This window comes from Ambystoma mexicanum, chromosome 12 (assembly GCF_040938575.1).
Source record: "Ambystoma mexicanum isolate Mex_15411 chromosome 12, UKY_AmexF1_1, whole genome shotgun sequence".
Taxonomy (NCBI): Eukaryota; Metazoa; Chordata; class Amphibia; order Caudata; family Ambystomatidae; genus Ambystoma; species Ambystoma mexicanum.
The window spans coordinates 932,040,371-932,061,871 of NC_090936.1; the positions used below are offsets into that span (position 1 = coordinate 932,040,371).

Genomic DNA, 21,501 nt, shown 5'->3' on the forward strand with positions numbered 1-21,501 from the left:
GGGAGTGGTTCCCGGGCCTTCTGGAGATGCAGTTAGCTTCTCCTTGGCTGTTGCTCAGGTGGCCGTCTGCATTGTGGGTGGTCAATGTCCCCCTTCTCCTCTCTCATCCGTTGTGGGTTCTGGAAAATGAGGAGGGATCGCCTGGCATTAGGCCTTTCAGCTGCAGTGGCTGGGATGGTTCAGAGGGTGCGTCAGTCCTCTACTCTTAAGTTCTGACCGTCATTGGGCTAATTTTCTGGCTTGGCGTCACCTGAAGTGTGTCCTGGCACTGTGTGGCATCCCAGACATTTTGCAATTTATTCATGAAGGGGCAGAGAAGGGGTTGGTGGTCTCTACTTTCTGTTCTCAGTGGTGTGCCATTCGGGCTTTCCAGGTTTCCTGGTCCTTTCCGGTAGGGGGCGAGGCTCTGGTCTCAACACTCTTGAAAGGAGTAGCAGGTACTTATCCTTTGGGCCCAGTTGGGGTTCCCCGTGGGACCTTCCTTTGGTCATGTCCATATTGCAGAAGCCTCCATTTTAGCCCCAGGAGGGAGGTGGAGATGAAATAGTTGTTGCTGAAGACTACCTTCCTGATTGCCATTACTTTGGCTCAGCATTTGGGGGAAATCGGAGACCTCTTGCGTAGGCCACTGTTTCTAGTGGTCGAGGAGGAGGATTTGGGGCAGGGCTGTGACCTCTCGTTTGTGCCCAAGGTCGCCTCTTGGTTCCATCGGTCTCAGGAAGTGGTTATCTCAGCTTTCTATCTTGCTCCGTCCTCTCCTAGGGGGGAGGCTTGGCATTGTCTGGATGCCAAGCAGGCGGTCTTACATTATCTGTCCCTGAGAGAGTCCTTTTGTCTCACTGATCAGGGGGCAGGGGACTGTGGTTGCCAGGCTTCCATTCCAACGATTAGCCGGTGGACTAATCTTTGATTCGGAGTCTGTGGGCCTCTCTACTGCAGCTTGGGTCCAGGGTCGGTCCACAAGAGGGGTGACCGCCTCCTGGGCAGGCCTGCGGGGGCTACCTTTGTTGGATATTTGCCGAGCTGCCACATGAGCTACACCTAATACATTCATTCTGCATTACCAACTCAACATGGAGGGGCTCCAGTCTACGTCCTTTGGTGTGGGTGTCTGGAGGCTGTGTCTGGTTGAGGTGGTGATAGGAGTCATGGTCAGCATGCCTTTGGCTTTTTGCTGTATCCTGAATAAATTGGTGTTGGGTGGGTTTCGCATTACCGTTGGTGTCTGTGTATTTTGTGGTGGGCATGGGCATCCTTCCTGTTTCTGCTTTGGTACAACTCAAAGGTAAGTACCTGGACGAGAAAGAGGGACGTGGAGGTAATACTCAGATTTCTTACTGGTAACATTGAATATTCCCCCTCCTCCTCCTCCTCTGTCACACCCACCCAGGACCTTTGCTCGGCCCTGGCTGCACACTTCACTGAAAAAACCCAAGACATCCTTTTCTCTCTCACTTCCACACCACATCATACACCAACACTTCTGGAGCCTCCCTTTGCCAGTCTACCACTTCTCCTCTCTTCTCTCAATCCCATTACACCTGATGAGGTCGCCAGACAAGTCCGATCTATGAAGGCCTCATCCAAACAGGTGGACCCCTGCCCCTCCAAAACCATTAAGTACAACATTGACTCATTCTCCAGCCTTGGCTGATCACTGCAATCTCTCTTTTGCCACTAGAGTTTTCCCATCTTCCCTTAAGCACTCCATTGTGCACCCTCTGCGGACCCCTCCATTCCAGCAAACTACCGCCCTATCTCTATCAACCCCTTCCTGGACAAACTATTAGAGAATCTGGCTATCTCTCAGCTCACCCTCCACACTGAATCTGCTGGTTGCCTCCACGACCATCAGTCTGGCTAGAGAGCATCCAGAGGAACGGAAAACGCTCGTCTGAATACCTGTGAAGAACTGCTCTTAAATCTCGACACTAACAACCCTCTGTCCTCATTCCTCTTGACCTCTTCTCTGCCTTTGACATGGTAAAGCACAACATCCTGATTGCACGTCTCCGTGACACCCTGGGTATCACAGGTCAGGCTCTGGCGTGGGTAACCTCATTCATTTCCGGCCGTCCATCCCAGGTGGAACTTGGTCTTTTCTTTCTACTCTCACTCTTTCAACCCGTGGTGTTTCCCAGGGTTCTAACTTAGCCCCCTGGTTCTTCAAGGTCTACATGGCTGCGCTGGCATGTGTGATTGTCACTTTCATCTCTAATTTCCAGTGTTACGCTGATGACATGCAACTCTCCTTCAGGCTACCCTGAGCAACCTCTTATACCTTTCTTATATCTGACTGTCTGTCCGCAATTCAGCCATGGTGTGCTGCAAACTACCTCTGCCTCAGTGCCAGTAAGACTGAGAACTTTCACATCAGGACTCCTGCTCCCACATTCCCACTCTCTTTCTGGTCAGCCTCCCTTGGTCCTGCACCTGCACCCACCTGTGAGGCAAAACACCTTGGGGTCATCTTTGACTGCACTCTATCCTTCACTCATATTTCGCACATCTCTAAAAAGTCCAACTACCAGCTGCACCTCCTCAGTGATACTTTTCCTTTTCGCACCTTCCCCCATCGACTCACTGTCTCTATAGCCCTGGTTCTCTCAAGGCTGGACTACTGCAATAGTCTCTTTCTCAACCTCCCTGCCTCTGCTCTACACCCTCTGCAACTCATCCAGAACATAAACGCAAGACTTAGCCTTGGCCTCAAGCCCACGGACCGCATCTCTCTGGCGCTGAAATTCCTCCACTGGCTCCCTGTGTCTGCAAGGACCAAGTTCAAGACCCTCTGCATTGTCCACAAGGCTTTCTGGGGCATGGGACCTACCTATCTTCAATGATGCCTACCTAAATACTGTCCTTCCTGAGCCCTCCGCTCATCTACCTCCAACCTTCTGCGAGTGAGCCGGTTCTCCAAGCAGAGATTTGGAGGAAGATCTTTATCCCCAGCAGCGGCCTCCCTATGGAATAGCCTCCCTGCTGCCCTTCGTCTTGAGCCTGATCTCCTTAAGTTCCGGAAACTCCTTAAGACATTCCTCTTCTCCTCTTCCTTCTCTATCCCTCTACCCTGCTAACCTCTTTCTCTGCTCTATCCCTCTCTCCCTCCTTTTCCGCATAGTTTGCTGACTGGCCGCCAGGTGTACCTCAGAGTCTCACAGGTCCTGGGCACCCTCGCCAGTCGTCTCGTACTTGCCTCTGGGCCTTACACTTGCCTCATCGTTACTGCACTTGGTCAATGACCCATGAGAGTGCCATCTCTCAGCACTTACCTCAGCTTCTTACTGACTGGGTGCACTTGGACTCCCCCTCCCCCCTGCACTTGTCCTCCCCCACCCACCTCCCCTCTCCTGTACGGTCTTGCACTTGCATGATCTGAACGTACCATGCCTTGAAGATTCATCTATCCATCTTCCCTTGTCCCCTTCTTGCATGGTGGCGCCTCAATGCACTTGGAAAAACTGCAGAATCGTCATCAGACCTATTTGCTGTCATCTACACTGTTAATTGTATTATATGCACTTACTCTGCCTGTGCAGATTTGTATCGTTCAGAAATTCAAAGCCTCTGAATGACTGTTGCTTTTTCCCCTTGTGCCCTCCCTCCTTGAGTGCTTTGAAACACATGCTTTGTGTATAGGCAGCAGGGAAGCTATTCCATAGGGAGGCCGCTGCTGAGGATAAAGATCTCCCTCCAAATCTCTGCTTGGAGAACCGGCTCACTCGCAGAAGGTTGGAGGTAGATGAGCGGAGGGCTTGGGAAGGACAGTAATTAGGTAGGCGTTGTTGCAGATAGGTAGGTCCCATGCCCCAGAAAGCCTTGTGGACAATGCAGAGGGTCTTGAACTTGATCCTTGCAGACACAGGGAGCCAGTGGAGGAATTTCAGCGCTGGAGAGATGCGGTCTGTGGGCTTGAGGCCAAGGATAAGGCTTGCGTTTATGTTCTGGATGAGTTGCAGAGGGTGCAGAGCAGAGGTAGGGAGGTTGAGAAAGAAGCTATTGCAGTAGTCCAGCCTTGAGAGAACCAGGGCTATGGAGACAGTGAGTCGCTGGGGGAAGGTGAGAAAAGGAAAAGTATCACTGAGGAGGTGCAGCTGGTAGTTGGACTTTTTAGAGATGTCCGAAATGTGAGTGAATAAGGAGAGCGTGCAGTCGAAGATGACCCCAAGGTTTTTTGCCTCACAGCTGGGTGCAGGTGCAGGGCCAATGGAGGCTGACCAGAAAGAGAGCGGGAACGTGGGAGCATGAGTCCTGATGTGAAGGTTCTCAGTCTTACTGGCACTGAGGCAGAGGTAGTTTGCAGCACACCATGGCTGGATTGCAGACACAGTCAGATATAAGAAAGGTATAAGAGGTTGCTCAGGGTAGCCTGAAGGAGAGTTGCAGGTCATCAGCGTAACACTGGAAGTTAGAGATGAAAGTGACAATCACACATGCCAGCGCAGCCATGTAGACCTTGAAGAACCAGGGGGCTAAGTTAGAACCCTGGGAAACACCACAGGTTGAAAGAGTGAGCGTAGAAAGAAAAGACCCAAGTTCCACCTGGGATGGACGGCCAGAAAAGAATGCGAAGTTTTCATGACAATACTTGCCAGAATAAATTAGAAGCTAACCCAATGAAAACTAGTGTATTATGTTTTAATGGAACCAGAGCAAGACCCCCTAAATATACTTGGTCTTTGGGTGAAAGCCTCCTTTGAGTGGTGAAATCAATTAGGTAGTTGGGTTTTATTCTGGTGCAAGTGTCTTGTGCTATAGTGCGTAATAAATTGATGGAGCGAGGAATCCAATTTGGAAAACAAATGCGCATTGTTGCTTTGAAATATTGTTATTTCATGTGATTCCTTTCATTACCTATTATAATATTTTCCCAGCTCTTTTATATGGCCTTGAAATCAGTTCTTTTACTGAAGAGTTTGATTTTGCAAAATTGGAGGGAAGAACATGGCGCAAGGCCCTGAATTTGCCTAATATTGTCCTCAAAGGGTTTATAGTATATGAACTGGGACTAGTTTCTATGCAATGTGTAGTGATGTGGAAAGTCGTTTCTCTTTATAGGAAAGTTATTATGGCACCTTTCTAATGTCTTATATCAACTCATTGATGCACAGATGAAGCACTTTAAACCAGATTGTTTGACTAATTTTAAAAACAAATGTACTGCTGTACTTGAAACATTAAGTATTAACTTTGAGCAGCTTATCACCAACCCAGAAGATGTTAAAGAGAAAATATACGATGCAGATTGGAGTGAAACCTGTGACAAAAGAGTATCTTACAAACTGAGTATTTGAGTCTTGAGAATAAGCAGAGGGGAATGCTCACCCCAGTATTAGCCAATGCCCGGATGGTCCTGTAATGAGGACCTTGCTAACAGTGAGACAAAACCTTATCCACACTCGAGAAATACTATTTATTAAGAGTGTGAGTGCGGAAAACCTGCTCAAGACTTCTGCAAGCTCTTAAACTATTCCCTGGAAACGGGAATTGCCCCTGGGAGCATCACATTTGCCTAAATAAAACCTCTTCTCAAAGATCCCACAGTAAGCACAGACAACTCCACTAACTACTGGCCAATATCAAAATCCCTTAACCGCCCGAATTGCTGGAAACGTATGGCTACCCATGGAAACTAACTAGCGACTGGACTAGGCACCATTTGGTTTCAGACCTACTAGAGTGACTGAATAAACCTTACTCTCCATCTAGGGTCACCTAAGAATCTATTCAGACTGCCATACCACCTCCACCCTGATACTTCTAGATCTTTAAGCAGCTTTTGACACAGTCAACCATGCAATCCTCATAAAAAAAATAGAAATTAGGTTAAGCAACAGTGGGCTACAATGGATGGAATACTTCCTCAAGAAAATAATGGAAATCACCTTGCTGCCCCTTTCAGCTCACCCTCGTTCATACTTGCATGTGTTGGTCCACAAAGCCCACCTCTACTTTTGAACATTTACATGACACCTAAATGGCAACTCATCAAGCAACACAGGCACAGGCATACATGTTACTGTCGGACGCCACTGCTACCGGACCCAAACCCAGATGGCAGAGCCGCTTCGCATTTTGCCTCCACCAAGATGGCAACCGTGAGCATAATCGATTCCAAGATGGCACGGAGGAGGAACACCGGAGGAATGCGCATTCATAAAATCATTCTGCTCAGTTAAGGCTCTGCTTTGCAACTGTTTCCCCTTGCAGTGGTGTTTACTTTTTCTCCATAATCCTATGTTACTCTAATTTAATTTGCTCCTACTGGACCTCTGGTCTCTCTGCTTCATGCCTTCCCCTTAAGTTCCCACCTCGTTGTCGTTTTACCATCCTCTGCTATTCTCATCACACCTTCACAGGGTACCAGACATTTCGTCGAAAAGAAAAGGTCGACAAGCAAATGGTCGACACCATTTGGTCGAAAACCAAATGGTCGAATTTTTTGTTTTTTGTATTTTCACTTTTTTTTTTGGGGGAGGGGGTCCCCCCAACCCCTTTTTTCTTAAAAAAAAAAACCTTTTTTTTCCCTAAACAAAAACCTAAAAAATATACATATATAAATAAAAATAAAAAAATTCGACCATTTGGTTTTCAACCAAATGGTGTCGACCATTTGTCCTGTCGACCTTTTTTTTTTTTTTCAACGAAATGTCCGGACACCATCCTCAGGTAGGTAAGATAGCTACATATGACGATTCTTCGCAGTCATTGCATTATTGCTTGCCCTGCATCATGGTCCAATCTGCTGTTGTCCACTGTATAGGGTTTTTTCCTTATTGTGTCTGAATCCCCCCCCTTCCTCAGGTAGCACCTGCATCTTTACTGCCACTTGGATGCCCGAGCTGGCTACCCAAAGGGACCAGCCTGATGTCTTTTCTGGCAAGACCACTGCAGTCCCTCGTGTAAGACGAGTCGTTGAGTTACAACTATGAGATAATCCCCAAATAATTACAAAATCTCCACCTGCAAGTACATAGACTAAACCCCTGTCAATTGCCTCTCACAAATCAACGCATGGAGGAGCAACAAGAACCTTTAAACTTAACCCAGCTAAAACTGAAATAATGATCACGCCAAAAAGCCCCTCCTATACAACCACCAGTACCTTGGCCTATGGAAATGGGAACCAGACTCGAACCCGCCAAAGAGGTAAACAATCTCGGAATTTGGGTGGACAAGGAGCTAATATTGGAACCTCAAGTTAACACAGTAGTAAAGAAATGTATCTTCCTCCTACATTGCATTCAGTCATACGGATCTTACTCTTTCTGACATTTCAACGCAGAACTCGTGCCATTATCTTACTTCTCATGTCAAGATTAGACTATACCAACAGCATTTACCTTGGCATGCCTTACTACCTCACCAAAAAACTACAGTGGATTCAGAGTGTAGCAGCAAAATTCCCTATGAATTGTTTCCTCCCACAGATTAGTGTGTGTATGTGTTTATACACTGTTTCATGAAAGTGATTTACAGGGACCATAATGACATGTTGTATATACAGGAACATTAACCTGTTGTAAAATGCTCTTGTGTACTGTTGATGATATGACATCTACTGGGTTGTTTCATCTTACCCTAGCTTTTACCCAATTTATCTCATAAATGGTGCTCTAAATAACAGAAATGTCTGTGTGGGGGGGGAAACTCCACCCGAGTACTCATTCATTGCGTAGGGCCCCCTTGCTACTGTCACTCACGCGAATGCCTGAGAGATGCCAATGATCCTCCACTAGAAAATATTCACATTTAGCCACTGACCTTGAATCATTTACAGTGCCAGTTCCCCGACAGGAGCTGCCTTCACCCCACCACCAAAAGAGGCAGCCACTACTGGCATGCCCATAAAAAATTTTCAGGCTGCGCACAGTGGTGGCTGGTATATTTGGACTCCAGGAGCCAGGCACCACCCCCTTGTGTCTATTGAAGGTGAAAGATTTAAGCTTTTATTTAAAAATGTAATTGCATCTTTCACCATTTGCAGCATGTGGCACAATGTGCATTTGTAGTGAACCAGGCTGGCCAGGGAGCTGTAGCGTGATCTGTGTTTGAGGAGGTTGGGGTCCCTCATTTTGTGTTACACCACTGGCAACACAAATCAACAGGGACTATGAAGTTAATGGGGTTGGAGCTAAGACGATGAGGAGGTTGGGATTACCTAGACCGCTGGAGTTGAGCACATTTGGAGATAGTTGTTTGCCGTGAGGACATTGTGTGACTGCAGGTCAGGTACATTGAGTAGGGGATTTGATGGCGGTACTATGGTTGGATGCTCTGAGGGCGGTTTTATGGGGGACAAGACATGAGTTATATGTCAGTTGTGTTCCTTCTTCCCTCATCTCCTCTGTTCCTCCCACTTCCCCTGTCCTATCCTTGGACGCTTTATGTTGGGGATTTTATACTGTGAAGATGGAAATACTGCTGCCTTTGGACAACTATATTTCAATGGGTTGCTGGGACATGTCCGAACGTCTGTTGGAGATGTTAAGCAAACATATGAAATGTAGTTTTTGGAGTTGTTTTTTAAAGAAATCGATTTACCTTGAGCTACCTATCCCTTTTTAGTCCAATTGCTTTTCAGTTTATATTCTTAACAAAATGGTGTAGCCTAATAAATATTTTGAGCTCCAAGATCTTAAAAATAATTAATATTGGTGTAATGAAATGGTGCCATGTTTAAGCGTTATCTAGTTTCCCTGTTAAAAACACTCCTATCTTCCTGATTAGCTGTACTGATCAACGTCCTTTTTTTTAAATGTAAAACCATGTTAAAGTGCACTGCTCATTTCACATATTAAGTCTTGCAGCTGTCTTTACATAAAACACTGCACTTTTGAAAGATGAACACTGGTCTTTTTGTTTTAAATGTGCTGTTGTACTTAAAACAAGTTGTACTTTTTTTGAGCGAGCATTGAACACGCATATTTTTAAAACTTTAACCACAGTGTAATTGATTTTGTATGCTTCCTTTAAAATATCACATATTCAGATAATTTAAAATTGCCTTCTTCAATTTAATGCACACATATTCCATTGTCAGAGAGATGCTACATCTTTCTTCGCTTGAGTAACTGTAAAACAGTTAGGGCCTCATTACAGGTGTGGTGGTAACGGTAAAGCAGGCAATATTTGCAAATACTTCTCATTTTACCACTGTGAGGAATCTGCTCAATTTGTTCCTTCTCCCCAGAGCGGAGCCATCCCCTGTGAGGCGAGCCCACTTTGCAAACCCCTCCCTACGGGTCTGGGCAAGTGGGAACTCGCTAGGAGTGACTCCCCACTCGGGGACAAGGACTCCCTGTCCGATGAGGGCCTCCTAGACCAGAATACACTGTCCATCTACATTGGACTTGTACAACCTACTTTTATTCCTGCTTTGACCTATCCAAACTGTCAACCCTTCCATCGTGTTGGCTTCTGGCAATGCTGGATTACATCTGAGCGCCAAAGACCTGGAAGGAGGACACACCTTTGTTGTTCATGATGACCTACTTAAGGAGGAGATGAACTATGGATAGGGAGAAGGAAACCTCTACGTAGGGGGGTGTGTCCCCTACACGGAGGCAAGCCCTCTGGAGGAGACGCCCTGAAGGGGCACAGTCATTCTGGGTCACGGAGCCCGCTGGAGCATGGAGAGCGAGGCTAACGCTAGCTGGACGCCTACTATTTTCTCTGACCATGAAGTCCAGGTCGGGAAGGAGGCGGCAACAGAGAGGCAACCACTGATGGGCCATGGTGGGATCGGAGCCCAATAATCGACCCCGAGACCAGCTCTCTGGGGAGAGCCCAAATCCCTGAGCTCTACGCCCAAATGTTAGTTGCAGTGACAATTGGCAACAAACACTTCCACAGAGAGATTACCGTTAAGAGGTATGAATACTGCAAATCCATGCTGGGAGAGCCGACGAGGTTACATGGACCTGAGAAACCGCAGCAGGGAGGTGTCCCATGTGCCTCAGAATGAAAGAGGTAAAAATACTGCAAATCCAGGCTAGGAGAGCCGATGAGATTATGGGAACCTGCGAAACCCAAACGGGCAATCATCCCATGTGCCTCGGAACAAAAGAGGTACGAATACTTCACATCCAGGCTGAGAGAGTCAGGAAAGTTACGGGAGCCTGAGAAACCAAAGTGGCCAAGCACCCTATATGAACCAAATTGAAAAATATACGAACATCGTATGTCAAGGTTAGGAAAACCAAAGAGGTTGCAGGAGCCTGAGAAATCCAGAGTGGGCAAGCGCCCTGTGTAAATTATGTAAATTGAGAGAACCCAAGTCTATGAGAATGACATAGGACTTTAGGAAGTCCCAGGTGCATACAAACTGGAATAAAGAGAACTGTGGAAAAAGGACCCGGGAGAGGTCTTGAGAAAAACACATGAACTTTTTATTTGGACTAACAGTCTACGAGACAGCTGTGTACTTGTTTTTGTTTGATACCAACAAACTTGGAACGATTGTGAGAAACTCATGGTGGCAACAAGTAAGTCCGACACAAGTGATCACAGATCAAGGGTGTTTATTCAACAATGAATGCTGTATGTAGGTTGGCAAAACGCCTAATCTAAACCTAAATCTAAGATGGGAGCAGGCGTCAACCATCAAATGAAAAATAAGGCAGTCCTATTGGTGTCAAATAAAAGGGCCTATACTAAGAAAACCTATTGCCAAACCTCACAACTAATACAAAAAGGTTGTGGGATAGTTTTCAGGAAAAGGAGAAAGTGTTTTTGTAAATAAAATGTCAGAATGCAGTAGCCTGGGACTCCATTACACACGTTTTCGTGCACAGGGTAAAATGGGAGCTTGGAGCACAGCATACACTTTAGCTTTCCCAGCACGAGTTAACAGTTCCAATGGCAGCAATCAGGACTGTCAATGGTGGAGTCTTGTTCCTCTTGAAAGTCTCTTGCCTTCGAGGGCCTGATGTATTCACTAACAAAACAAACACAAAGTTCTCTTTCACAGTTCACCTTGGGCAGTGACTTCACCACTCTTCTTGACGCTGATCCTTTAAACCGTTCCTATCAATATGCAGGTCTTTGGGCTGTGGGTTCCTGATCCGATGGCCTGATAGGTTTAACAACAAACATTAAAAGTTTTGCTTCACATATTTTCTGGGTGTCAGCTTTCCACCCCTGGATCTCCCTCTGCTGGGCTCGGACCCTCCATGATAAGAGGGACATTGTACTTCTCCTGTTTTACGGTGTCTCTTTGTTTCTGCCTCAGTCGGGCTCGGATTCCAAATAACCAGCTCGACAGTGTACTTCTGTCTCCTCTTTAACAGGATACACTCCCATTGACTTCTCCATGTCCTTCTAAAGTTACGGTGGACATCCCTTTGCCACGTTGCCCTTGTAAACACCCAGTTTCTCTGGGCTTTTATACTTTGCTCCTTTCACGTTAGCACCCCTATTCTGGGTTCACTGTTGCCGGTTTCACATTCACATTTTCTCTCAATATTCACAGGATTCACTTCCCTTTTACTTTCACCATGCAGGATTCACTTCCCTTCCTTTCTTGTGCTTGTAGATCAAAGTCTTTCGATTGTACGAGGATTTTACTAGACCTACAGTATGCCACTTTGACCTCTCCTTGCGGCCCTCCTACGGCCTTCTGGTTTCTGTAGTTTTACTCAAATTGGGATCAACCAGAGTCTCTTGAGTTAGCACATATGTGGTGCCGGTTTCCCTCTGCAGCTGGCCTCCCCTTCAATACTTGTTACAGTTCCTTTCACAGTTTATTAACTTGGTTAAAACTTGCCACTTTGCGCTTCTCATTCAACACAGCCTGGATCTTATTGATTCTCCCCTTGACTCGCTGGCTGTGATGAACCGCTTGGCTTTTGGCTTTCCTGGAGTCCAGGGTGGTCCCACGGCGTGGGAGCTTCCCTCGGTCCTGCTTATCAGCATAAGCTTGCCCCGTGTACCGGTGACATCTGCTGCAACACACTTGTGCTATTCAGTCTTAGTCTCTCTTCCACGAAGGTTCCACGTGCCTGTGATGAAAAGGGCAAGGTCACTTCTCTCCACGCCACCCTCTTGATTCCTGCCATCTTTCCCCTATGTTTGAACGGTTGTATACGAATTGTTCGAACTACAATTGTTCGAATTACAATTGACCTTTGCACAATTGACTGAATTGTGCAGGTCAATTGTTACATATATGCGGTTGGAAACCCCCCGCATCCCACTATTATATATATATATATATATATATATATATATCAATTGTGCAAAGGTCAATTCGGACCCTCGACTTTCGAACAATTTGGGTAATACCGTTTGAACTGCTGCACCTCCATAGCCGTCTCGTCGTGCTCGACTTGCCCTTACTTACTGTGCTCTTTTACTCCACCTTTTATCCCTGTGGGGAAAGGAAAGGGCCGTCGGGTGTGTGTGGTTCATGTTAATTGACTGATTTTGCCTGACCCTGTGATTTGGGACATGTCGGGTAAACAGCTCTGGTGTTAGTCCGTTGTCCTTTGTGTTGTGCAAAAGTGTTTGTGTTGGAAAAGGGTGAGCAGTGGTTTGGAATGTCCTATGAAAGAAGTTGGGGAATAGGTTTTATATGGATTCGTATCCTCCGTATTTGGGTTTTGGGTGATTTCGGAAGGGTTGGTTTTGGATGGTTTGTTAAATGGACGTGAATGACTGGGATGAAAGACGGAACAGAGGGGATTGTGGGACTGGTAGTTTTCTGTCATAGTGGATGCGGTGTTCTGAAAATAATAATCAGAGGGACGGGATTGGTAGGGTTTGCCTGGCAAACAGAAATAGCTGGGATTGTGAAATGAATGGAGGGGATTGTGGGAACCGTAGTGTTTGGTCCGGATAAACTGTGTGTTCAGGACCAAATAACCAGAGGAACGTGGAAATGAATGTCCGAGGTTGTTTGGTTGGGATGTAGGATAGCAGGGCTTCTAGGATGGATCACTTTAGAGTGCAAGCGGGTTTGAAATTTTAGGGGATTGTTTCTGTACAGAGGGGTCATCGTAGCTAGGTGGAAAAGATTTAATGGGAGGAGGTGTGGCAGATGTGTTATATCCTGTAAGGTGTTCCGATATACTATTCGCCTCTCTTTCTGCGGCATAGTACCGCGTCTCACCTGGGGCATTCCGCTAAGCATAAGAGTTCCCTCACCCAGGTGATCCTCCTTTGCTCGTCCACCGACAGGGTTGGGATCTGAGAGCGACAGCCCTCCCCTGGCCACCTGAATAAGGGTTTCCCGAGGTTTACCTGGGAGAATACCCTCAGGTATCTCACACTATCAACAGAGTACCCAAGTGATTGGGCTAGGCAGAAACCAAAGAAAGAAGTCATTTCTTAGGCCTCTCTTTTTAGTTCAGTTTTTTCTTAAGTGGTAGGGCCACAGTAGTTGCAAAGGATTTTGGACCAAGGACTCTTTTCTTTGACGAGCACCATTAGTTTTAGGTAGGGAACTTCCCTCGTAGAAATAGGGCAAGTTAGGAGTTCTCTTATATTTTTAAACAAAGATCCTAATAAAGTGTAATTCGGTGGTCCTCCACCTCCTCCTCCTGGTTCGCCGCACCACCCACCACATTACAGGGTTTGGAATGATTTACAACTGACTGTATTCCAAGGGACTAATACCGCCGTCTGTTAATTCTGCCTAACTTCATGATTATGGAAAATATTGTTGACGGTTCCCTCAAGTTTTTTTTTGCCTTTAGTAAAGAAGTCCAGGTGTGTGCCTTTCATATGATTCACTACTGTACATAATCTATATCCTTTCTCAAACTGAGATTGGAAATGGTAAAGAAAAAAGGTGGCATACATGTTTACTGAAATAGTACCAGCCTTCCTAAGCAAGGTTCCTGTAATCGAACAATGCCACTCTAATTACTACTGGTGGTGAAGGCAATGATTGTTGGCAATCAAAGCAAAACATCTGCTTCCCCTGTAACGATGGCCTTCGTGTGGGAGAAAAACTCTGGGCTGCTTTCTTTGATCGCCACTGCTTAGTTTAAGTGACTTCCACTGTTTAGTAGAAATTGTCAATGGGAAGATGGATTGTAGTATAATTCAGTTAATTGGAATAATAGGAATTCTAACCCCCTAAACTAGGCAGATTAAGAAATCTAACAGGATCAAAAGACAATTTACGTATACTTTTCATATATTGTACCTTCCTCACCTGCAGAGCAGATGCCGTTTTACACAAGGTCACAATTACTTTCTAAACAAAAGCCCTCAGTACTGCGACACCTTTCACGGATAACTGTCATCACTGATCCCTTCAACCTAAAGTCTCATCCCATGTGTCCAGGAGAAAGCAGCCACTACCTGATCCTGACCATGTGGGTGGTATTCAGAGGGTGGATCCACATGGGAGTAGATGGCTGTTTTTAAGGGGAGAGTGGTGAATCCACAAAGAGAGAAGCAATATACTTCTCTTCATTGTGAAGAAGATCAATTAATTCTAGAGTGTTTGATGGCTTGCTGCCATTATTCAAAACCATCTGATTCTAAGAGCATGATAAATACTCTGTCGAAACAAAACCCATTTAGTCTTCATGTAGATATGGTGAAAGTAAAACATGTGAAACATCTCATGGTTATGGTAATTGTAATGTTGGTGCAGTTGTTCAAACGTGATGTAAAATCCATTAAAAACTCTTTGGACTCAAAGTCCCAGAAATCCTCAACTACTGCCCTAGTAGGATTGTTGTCCGTCTTCCCCTGTTCCCCCTCCCTTGCCTCGTCGCGCCTTGAAACACTTGTGTAGAGGCGCGTTATAAATGCCATATCATATCATCATATATTATATCATATATCATGAGGAGAAGGAAAAAGGAGTTAATGTAGAGGAAATGTGACCTTGAGAACAATGTGCAGTCTAGTTGTCACAAAGCTAATCAGCTGCACAGGACTTTTAAATGCCCAAATCACCTGCAGCTGATGAGACCGGGATAAGGACAGCAACGAGAATGCCAATGTGGATGGAGAGAGAAGGCAGTTTGCAGAGTGGGAAGCGTGGCTGGTGGCTGAAGAAATCCCACGAAGGACTGTGGGGAAGTAGGCATGCTAGAAGTCAATTGGCAGCGTTTGGGGTGTTGGGAGAGGAGCTCTTGTCAAGAGGAAGCAGAGGGTGTGCAGCAGAGCCATGTGTGGAGAGGCGGCCCTGAAAGGCAGCGCTGGTCTTGGCAGTGAAGGCTGAAGGAGCTGATGCAGAGACCCAGCGGGACTTTGCCACTGAAGGGGAGCCAGCCCATTGCGAGCATCTCTCAACCCCAGCACGCAGAGCCGGTGAGTGAGCCTTATGGTGAAGGGGGGCCCGAGATGTTCGCATATTCTGATAAGCGTATGAAAAGTACATTTGAGTACCAACCACATGGAACTAAATGGAAAAGACGAATGTGGTGCAATTTCCCTGGCATGAGATGTCCATTGGGGGAAACTTGGGATCAGCATTGCCTGCGCCAAGACTCATTGCCAAAAGAAAACAAGGGGTGTTGGGCAGAAACCTGTGCAGTTCCCTTTGGGAACACTGCAAAAGATTTAGGACTACAGGTGTTGGCAGTAAACCCACTTGATAGCAGTCTGTACCACCCAGATTTACCTGGTAGCTGTGGCTGAGCAGTCAGACTTCCCTCAAGAAGAGTTAGGCAGTATGCAAAGTATACACAATAGGCACTCAGACAGTATAGCACAAGCAAACACTGACCAGAGCTTTGCTATCAAGGTATATCATTATTTATTTAAAAACACACTTATTGAAACACTCCAGCACTATTATTGTAAATCACTCTAAACACAGTTACTATTATTATATATACATCCCTTATGCCTCATCAAACAAGTCTTAGTTAACACCACTTATTTCCAGACAGAGGTGAGCGCTTAACTATGATGGCACTCTAATAAGTTAACGGAAAAAGGGAGGGAAAAAGGCAGAATGTAGGAAAATACACCACACTAATACTTAGGAACTCTTAAGCAAGGCAGGAAAGTCAAAAGTTACTGGTGAGCCAAAGTCAATAGGCCGGGCCCACACTTGGAGAGAGCAGGGCACAAATGCACCCAAGATCACACAATGACAACAGGCTTAAAAAGTCTTGCAGGGAGTTCAGAAAGGTTTTAGTTAGGCTCAGAAAAGTTTAGCCGGGGTGTCCCAGGCTAAGCCAGGTTCGAAAGCCGGGGGCTAAATCTACCCTGTACAGTCGGTTTCAAGGGAAGCCAGGCGGAACACTGTACCTTATGTGGAAAGGATCCTCCAGCGGGGGCAGTTGTTCCTGGCAGCGGTTGCAAGTCACGGCGTCGTCCAGAGGAAGAGAAGATCTTGACGTGGAGGAAAGATGAAGGTTGTTGCACTGCCAGGGAAGAAACCAGCTGCAGAGTTTTCCGGTTAAAGGTACTACCCTTTGATTCGCGGTAGGGGTGAAACGTGGTATCCCGGTTGCCGTGGTGCTTGGCACAGGAAAGGCGGCCACAAGATGCTCCAGGAAGCGAAAAAGGAAGCAGACTGGTTATCCCCACCAGTCGAAGGAAGAAGATTCTCCGGGCTGGAGATCTCCTCTGTTGTTGGGAAAAGTGGTGAGACGGTTCAGCAGGGATCCACCGGTGGTGTTGTCGTAGCAGGTCGGCTCAGCTTCTCCCTCGTCGGATTCTTAGGCTCTGTGGCGACTTCTAAAGTTCCAGTCCCCAAACCCCAGCTTTTATGCAGAAAATCCCCATTCATTCAGCCTAGCTGTCACTCAAACATGCTAAGTGGTGAGCCGGCCGGCTCACCACTTGGGCCAATCAAGACGGAGTGCGACTTGAGTTGCCTAGGCAACTCAGTCCAGGGTGCCTAAATCCCCCTCCACCCCTCTTAAGTACCCCCGACAGAGTGGCACCACTTTGGAGGGCTTCGGTGGAGAAGCCCGCCAAAAAGTGGAACAAAGGGCTCAACTTGGGTTGGAGTCACAGAAGCAAACACAAACGCCATTTTAGAACCGAGTTCTAGCAAAAATACCAACCGGAGAATTAATATTAAATGAATAAACCGGCAGTATGTTGGAGGCTATAGGGATTAAATAATTAAAGTTGGTAGCCTCGAACACTGGGAAATCCCATAGAGATATATTCGCGTTTGAATATAAAAATTAGTATCCACTGCCACTAGCCAAAACTCGATCAGGGGGGACGGAGACGTGCCCCCTCAACTAACAGACCCCGGGGCAATTCGATTGCCCCGGCCAGTACGTCCACAATATGATGGTTTGTACTGGTTCTGTTCAGAATTTGAGACTAGTAAAGGCAATGGTGACTTTACATGCCCTGGGAGACAGTAGTCAGTCCCAGGGTATGGAGTCTATATTGGGGGGTCACTATGACACCCCTGTGTTACTGCACTGAGGGTGCTGTGTAACACACATCCCAAAAACACATGAAGCCCTATGGAGTAAAAGACCCCATAGCCCATTAAACACATCTAGAGTCAAAGAAACGCACTCAAATCATGCCTAAGAGTGAAGGTAAAAGAGTCTCACTCTTGGCAGGAGAAAAAAATAAACCCCAAAAATCCAGCAAAGCTGCTGGGGGACTCACTAGGTTAGGAAATTCAGCCTAAACAGAGAATTCTCCCTAACAAGGGGCAACTATGGTGTAATTCTCATGACTGGAAGGTCATTTGGGAGATACTTGGAACAAGCATTGCCAAGAGTCAAGAGATTGTTCAAAGGAAAAGCTTGCACAAACCCTCAGATATTGGATGACGGTTTGGGGAAAATTGGTGCAAGTAACAGTTAAGGGAAAAGTGAATGTGCAGAGAAGCCTGATAAGGATATCGGGTAGTGAAACCTTTTTGGAAATGGATACCTGGCAGGAGAGTACACCAGGGGATCTTAGGGGGCCAAAAGGGGGCTATTCCTGGCAAGGGAGTTAACTAGGATATCAGGAGTTTACAGTTGATTGGTTTTCTGGCAGGAGAGTGTACTCTTTGAATTGGTCTATTCACTTTTCAATAATAAAAAGTCTTATTTTATACAAAAACCTTTATGACAGAAGGAATGAGGAAATAGGAATATGAAGATAGGGGGAGGAAGTAGAGAAGTGAAAGGGGGTGGGGGTAAAGAGAAGGATATGAAAAGATAGGTGGAATGAATATCAAAATCCAAAGTGTCACTTAAATCAAATCCAGTCACCCATAAAGTTCCTAAAATCTCTTCATAATCTTCAATCGCATCTCGCCTTTGAAATTAATCTTTTTCCCTTGCTGAAAGAGATGTGTTCATCTTCTGTTCTTGTTTCCTTTTAACATTTTGTCAAACTTTAAAAAGGTGTGACTTTCACCATGTTTGAACCTTTTATTCTGAAAAAAGACATTTGTTTTGCCATCTTGAAAAATAGTAATTACTTTGCTTTACCTTAATCAAACCAACACTGTGGAAACAATGCTTAGTTTTGCTATACTGAAAGATCAGGCGAGCCTTCCCCTTTTCCAGATCTGTCTCGTGGAAAGAACATTTGTTTGATCACATTGAGGAGAGTATTGGGAGAAACTGTGTAATGCCTTTAAGAGACTGGTCTTGACAAAGAATATTGTAAATAATTTGCTTGAAATAATCCAGGGGGAAGTGAGCCAACCCTGGGATAAAAGGAGTGTTTTGTTGAAGTTATATGTTTGAGTAATTACACTTTTTTGTTGAGTTGAACTTTAGAAGATTTACCTTGCACGTTTTGTTAGTATGTATTAGTGTGAGAGTCAGATTGAGTTTGGACACAAGGTAATCCTGCTTGAGTTTTAGTTTCATATGAATGGACACTTTTGTTAGCATAGGGAAAGTTAGGCCTTTATCCCAAAATCTTTCTGTTAATAAAATGGCTAATGTGGAGAATTATACCTCCTTGTGTCCGCCTCTCATTTGTGACCCCTCACACCACTCAAAAAAAAAAAGTACGCCTTTGTCTTTAGTTCTTCTGCAAGGTACCTTAATTCAAGAAAAATGCTGAAGATTTTTGATACTGAATTGCTTTTGGGTGACTCTCCTAATTGCACAGTTTTTTTACTACCACTCCAGAAATTATGAATGGTTGCACTTGGCTATCCCTGTCCACAAGGGGGACACCCCAGATGCCATCCTTTCTAATTTTATTTTTTGTGTTCACCTTGTTTCCTGTTGAGCTCCTCTATTACCCTATGCTCCCACTGCAGCAAAGTATCCTTCAGTCTATTCCATTAGACGGACCACCATTGTCCACTTTCCACTTGCTCTCACCTCCTTTTTAGTTGAAACAACCTATTTGCCTGCGGGGCTTCAGCACACTCCTTTTATTTATTTGGTATTTTGTCTTGTGCCACAACCAACCAAGATAACTTCAGAGCTCTGTGATCAAAAACAAGGGTGAGGTGGGAGAAGAAATAGAGGAAATAGTGTGCGGAACAGCAGGGGTACAAACACCCAGGTTTGACAATATCAGAAATATTAAAAGCTTCTGGAAACACTAGCCACACAGTCTGGCGATTCTTTCAGCAAGGGAAAAAGATTAATTTCAAAGGCGAGATGCGATTGAAGATTATGAAGAGATTTTAGGAACTTTATGGGTGACTGGATTTGATTTAAGTGACACTTTGGATTTTGATATTCATTCCACCTATCTTTTCATATCCTTCTCTTTACCCCCACCCCCTTTCACTTCTCTACTTCCTCCCCCTATCTTCATATTCCTATTTCCTCATTCCTTCTGTCATAAAGGTTTTTGTATAAAATAAGACTTTTTATTATTGAAAAGTGAATAGTCCAAAAGTGTGAACCGCTGGCATAGGTTAAGGCAACTCTAGGGACTAGAGATGTCCACAAGTGGCATGAGGTTGCACCTGCAGGCGGTATGTGTGGGATTTCCCAGAGTCCTTTTATGAACTAGGCTGGCATTGAGCCCTCTGTAAATCAAGTCCATGCAAATAGAGCAAGGACTAGGGACATGTTGCTACACTGTTGCAGTCAACTATATTTACGGCTAGTACAAGGTGCCATATCCACCAGTAATACCAGCATAGCATCTGGTGGCCTCAGTTGCACTTGAAGCACAAAGCCCGCTTTAACCCCCATTCTCCACAATCACACCAGGGTCGAAGCACCATGCCTCAAAGCAGAAATTCACATCACCGGGGAGAGAATGCACCCACAATGTACAGTAGATGAGAAATGCCCTAGGTTCCACTGACAACAAAGCCCCTGATTATTTTAGAAAAGCTCACAAAAGGGAGAAGATGAGGGTCAACACCTAGAAATTTCACTGAGAGGAAAAGAAACACCTGAAGGGGAAGGGGTGTATGAGGACAATGAAGCAACACAATAGGAGTTTGATTAATTCAAAAGAACATTGGATGATCTAGGGAATCTAAGATCTGATAAAGGAGTTCAGGGGAGAGCAGGGGAAGTTTAACGAGTTTGGCTGATGGCATCTGTCTGCGCATTCAGTGAATACTATTGCTCATTCTTATGTGAAAATAGTCCTTGGGATTGAAGAGTTCAGATGATATGTACTGATAGCGCACTTGTTTTATTGGTTTTTTTTTCTTCGTTTCAGCCCATTCAAAGTTTAAAATACTCTTTCCTGAAGACGAGTCTGTTTGGCACTGCGTCCAGCAGTGGGACTGTGAGTTTGTGGGATGCCAATAGTCAGAGTTGTTACCACACGTTCGACTGCGCGCACAAAGCTCAAGCCTCAGACCTTTGCTTTTCTCCAGTGAATGATCTATTGCTTGTATCCATTGGACTCGATAAAATGATACAGTTTTATGATACTTCCAAAAAACAGTAAGTATTTTTCAATTTTAGCCACGCTTTTGTGCCCGTTGACTAAAGGAGACTCTGCTTTTCAGCTTCTGAGTTTGAGTGTGAATTTTGCCGATTTGTGTACCAGCACCATATTTGTTATGATCCAATACAGTTTCTAGTGTGCACTATGAAACTGCAACAGTTGGACAATATTATTAATAACCTATTTTCATACTCCGTTTATCTGCATAACCTGACTGTGGTCTGTGCAGCAGAGCACCGAGACAAAGCAAATTCTTTTCTAGAAGAGTCTTCAGAGAAAACACTTTGTCTAGGGCAGGCTCCTATTTTAGTTTATTGGTCCGATTTAAAAGTAGGACACTTGATTAACGAGATCTTAAACTGCGAGGTAACCAATTTAGATTCCTTTTGTGCAGGGCCACAGATTGTGCTCAATGTCCCAATTCTCCCATACTATATGAAATCCCCCTTTATTCTACGTTATGAGGGTATTGTAAGTCTGAGGAGTTCCATGACCAAATGGAGCCGGGATTCTGATTGTATGACCTGCGGGGCACTTACCACCCTTCAGACCATTTGCCGAGGCCCCATGACTTTATCTCTGCTCTGCTGCCAAGCACAGCAGCAATGGAGCTGATCAGGGGGCTGCCTCTAGAGTTTAGTCCTTGCTCTACCTTTCAAGTGTATTTATTTTACCATCAAACTTCAGGATCATGGCAAAAGGTCATTAAAGAAAACCTGTTCTGCCACA

The 21,501-nt window shown here is 45.3% G+C and overlaps 1 protein-coding gene across 4 annotated transcripts in view; it reads left to right on the top strand.

The window, feature by feature from the left end:
• LOC138514122 (protein NEDD1-like) overlaps nucleotides 1-21,501 on the top strand; it is a 1,166,279-nt gene that overhangs the window by 162,687 nt on the left and 982,091 nt on the right. For all 4 annotated transcript variants that reach the window (XM_069629417.1, XM_069629420.1, XM_069629418.1 and 1 more), the window contains exon 6: nucleotides 20,539-20,768. In XM_069629417.1, the coding sequence (XP_069485518.1) occupies nucleotides 20,539-20,768 (230 nt within the window). The remainder of the gene's footprint in view (nucleotides 1-20,538; nucleotides 20,769-21,501) is intronic.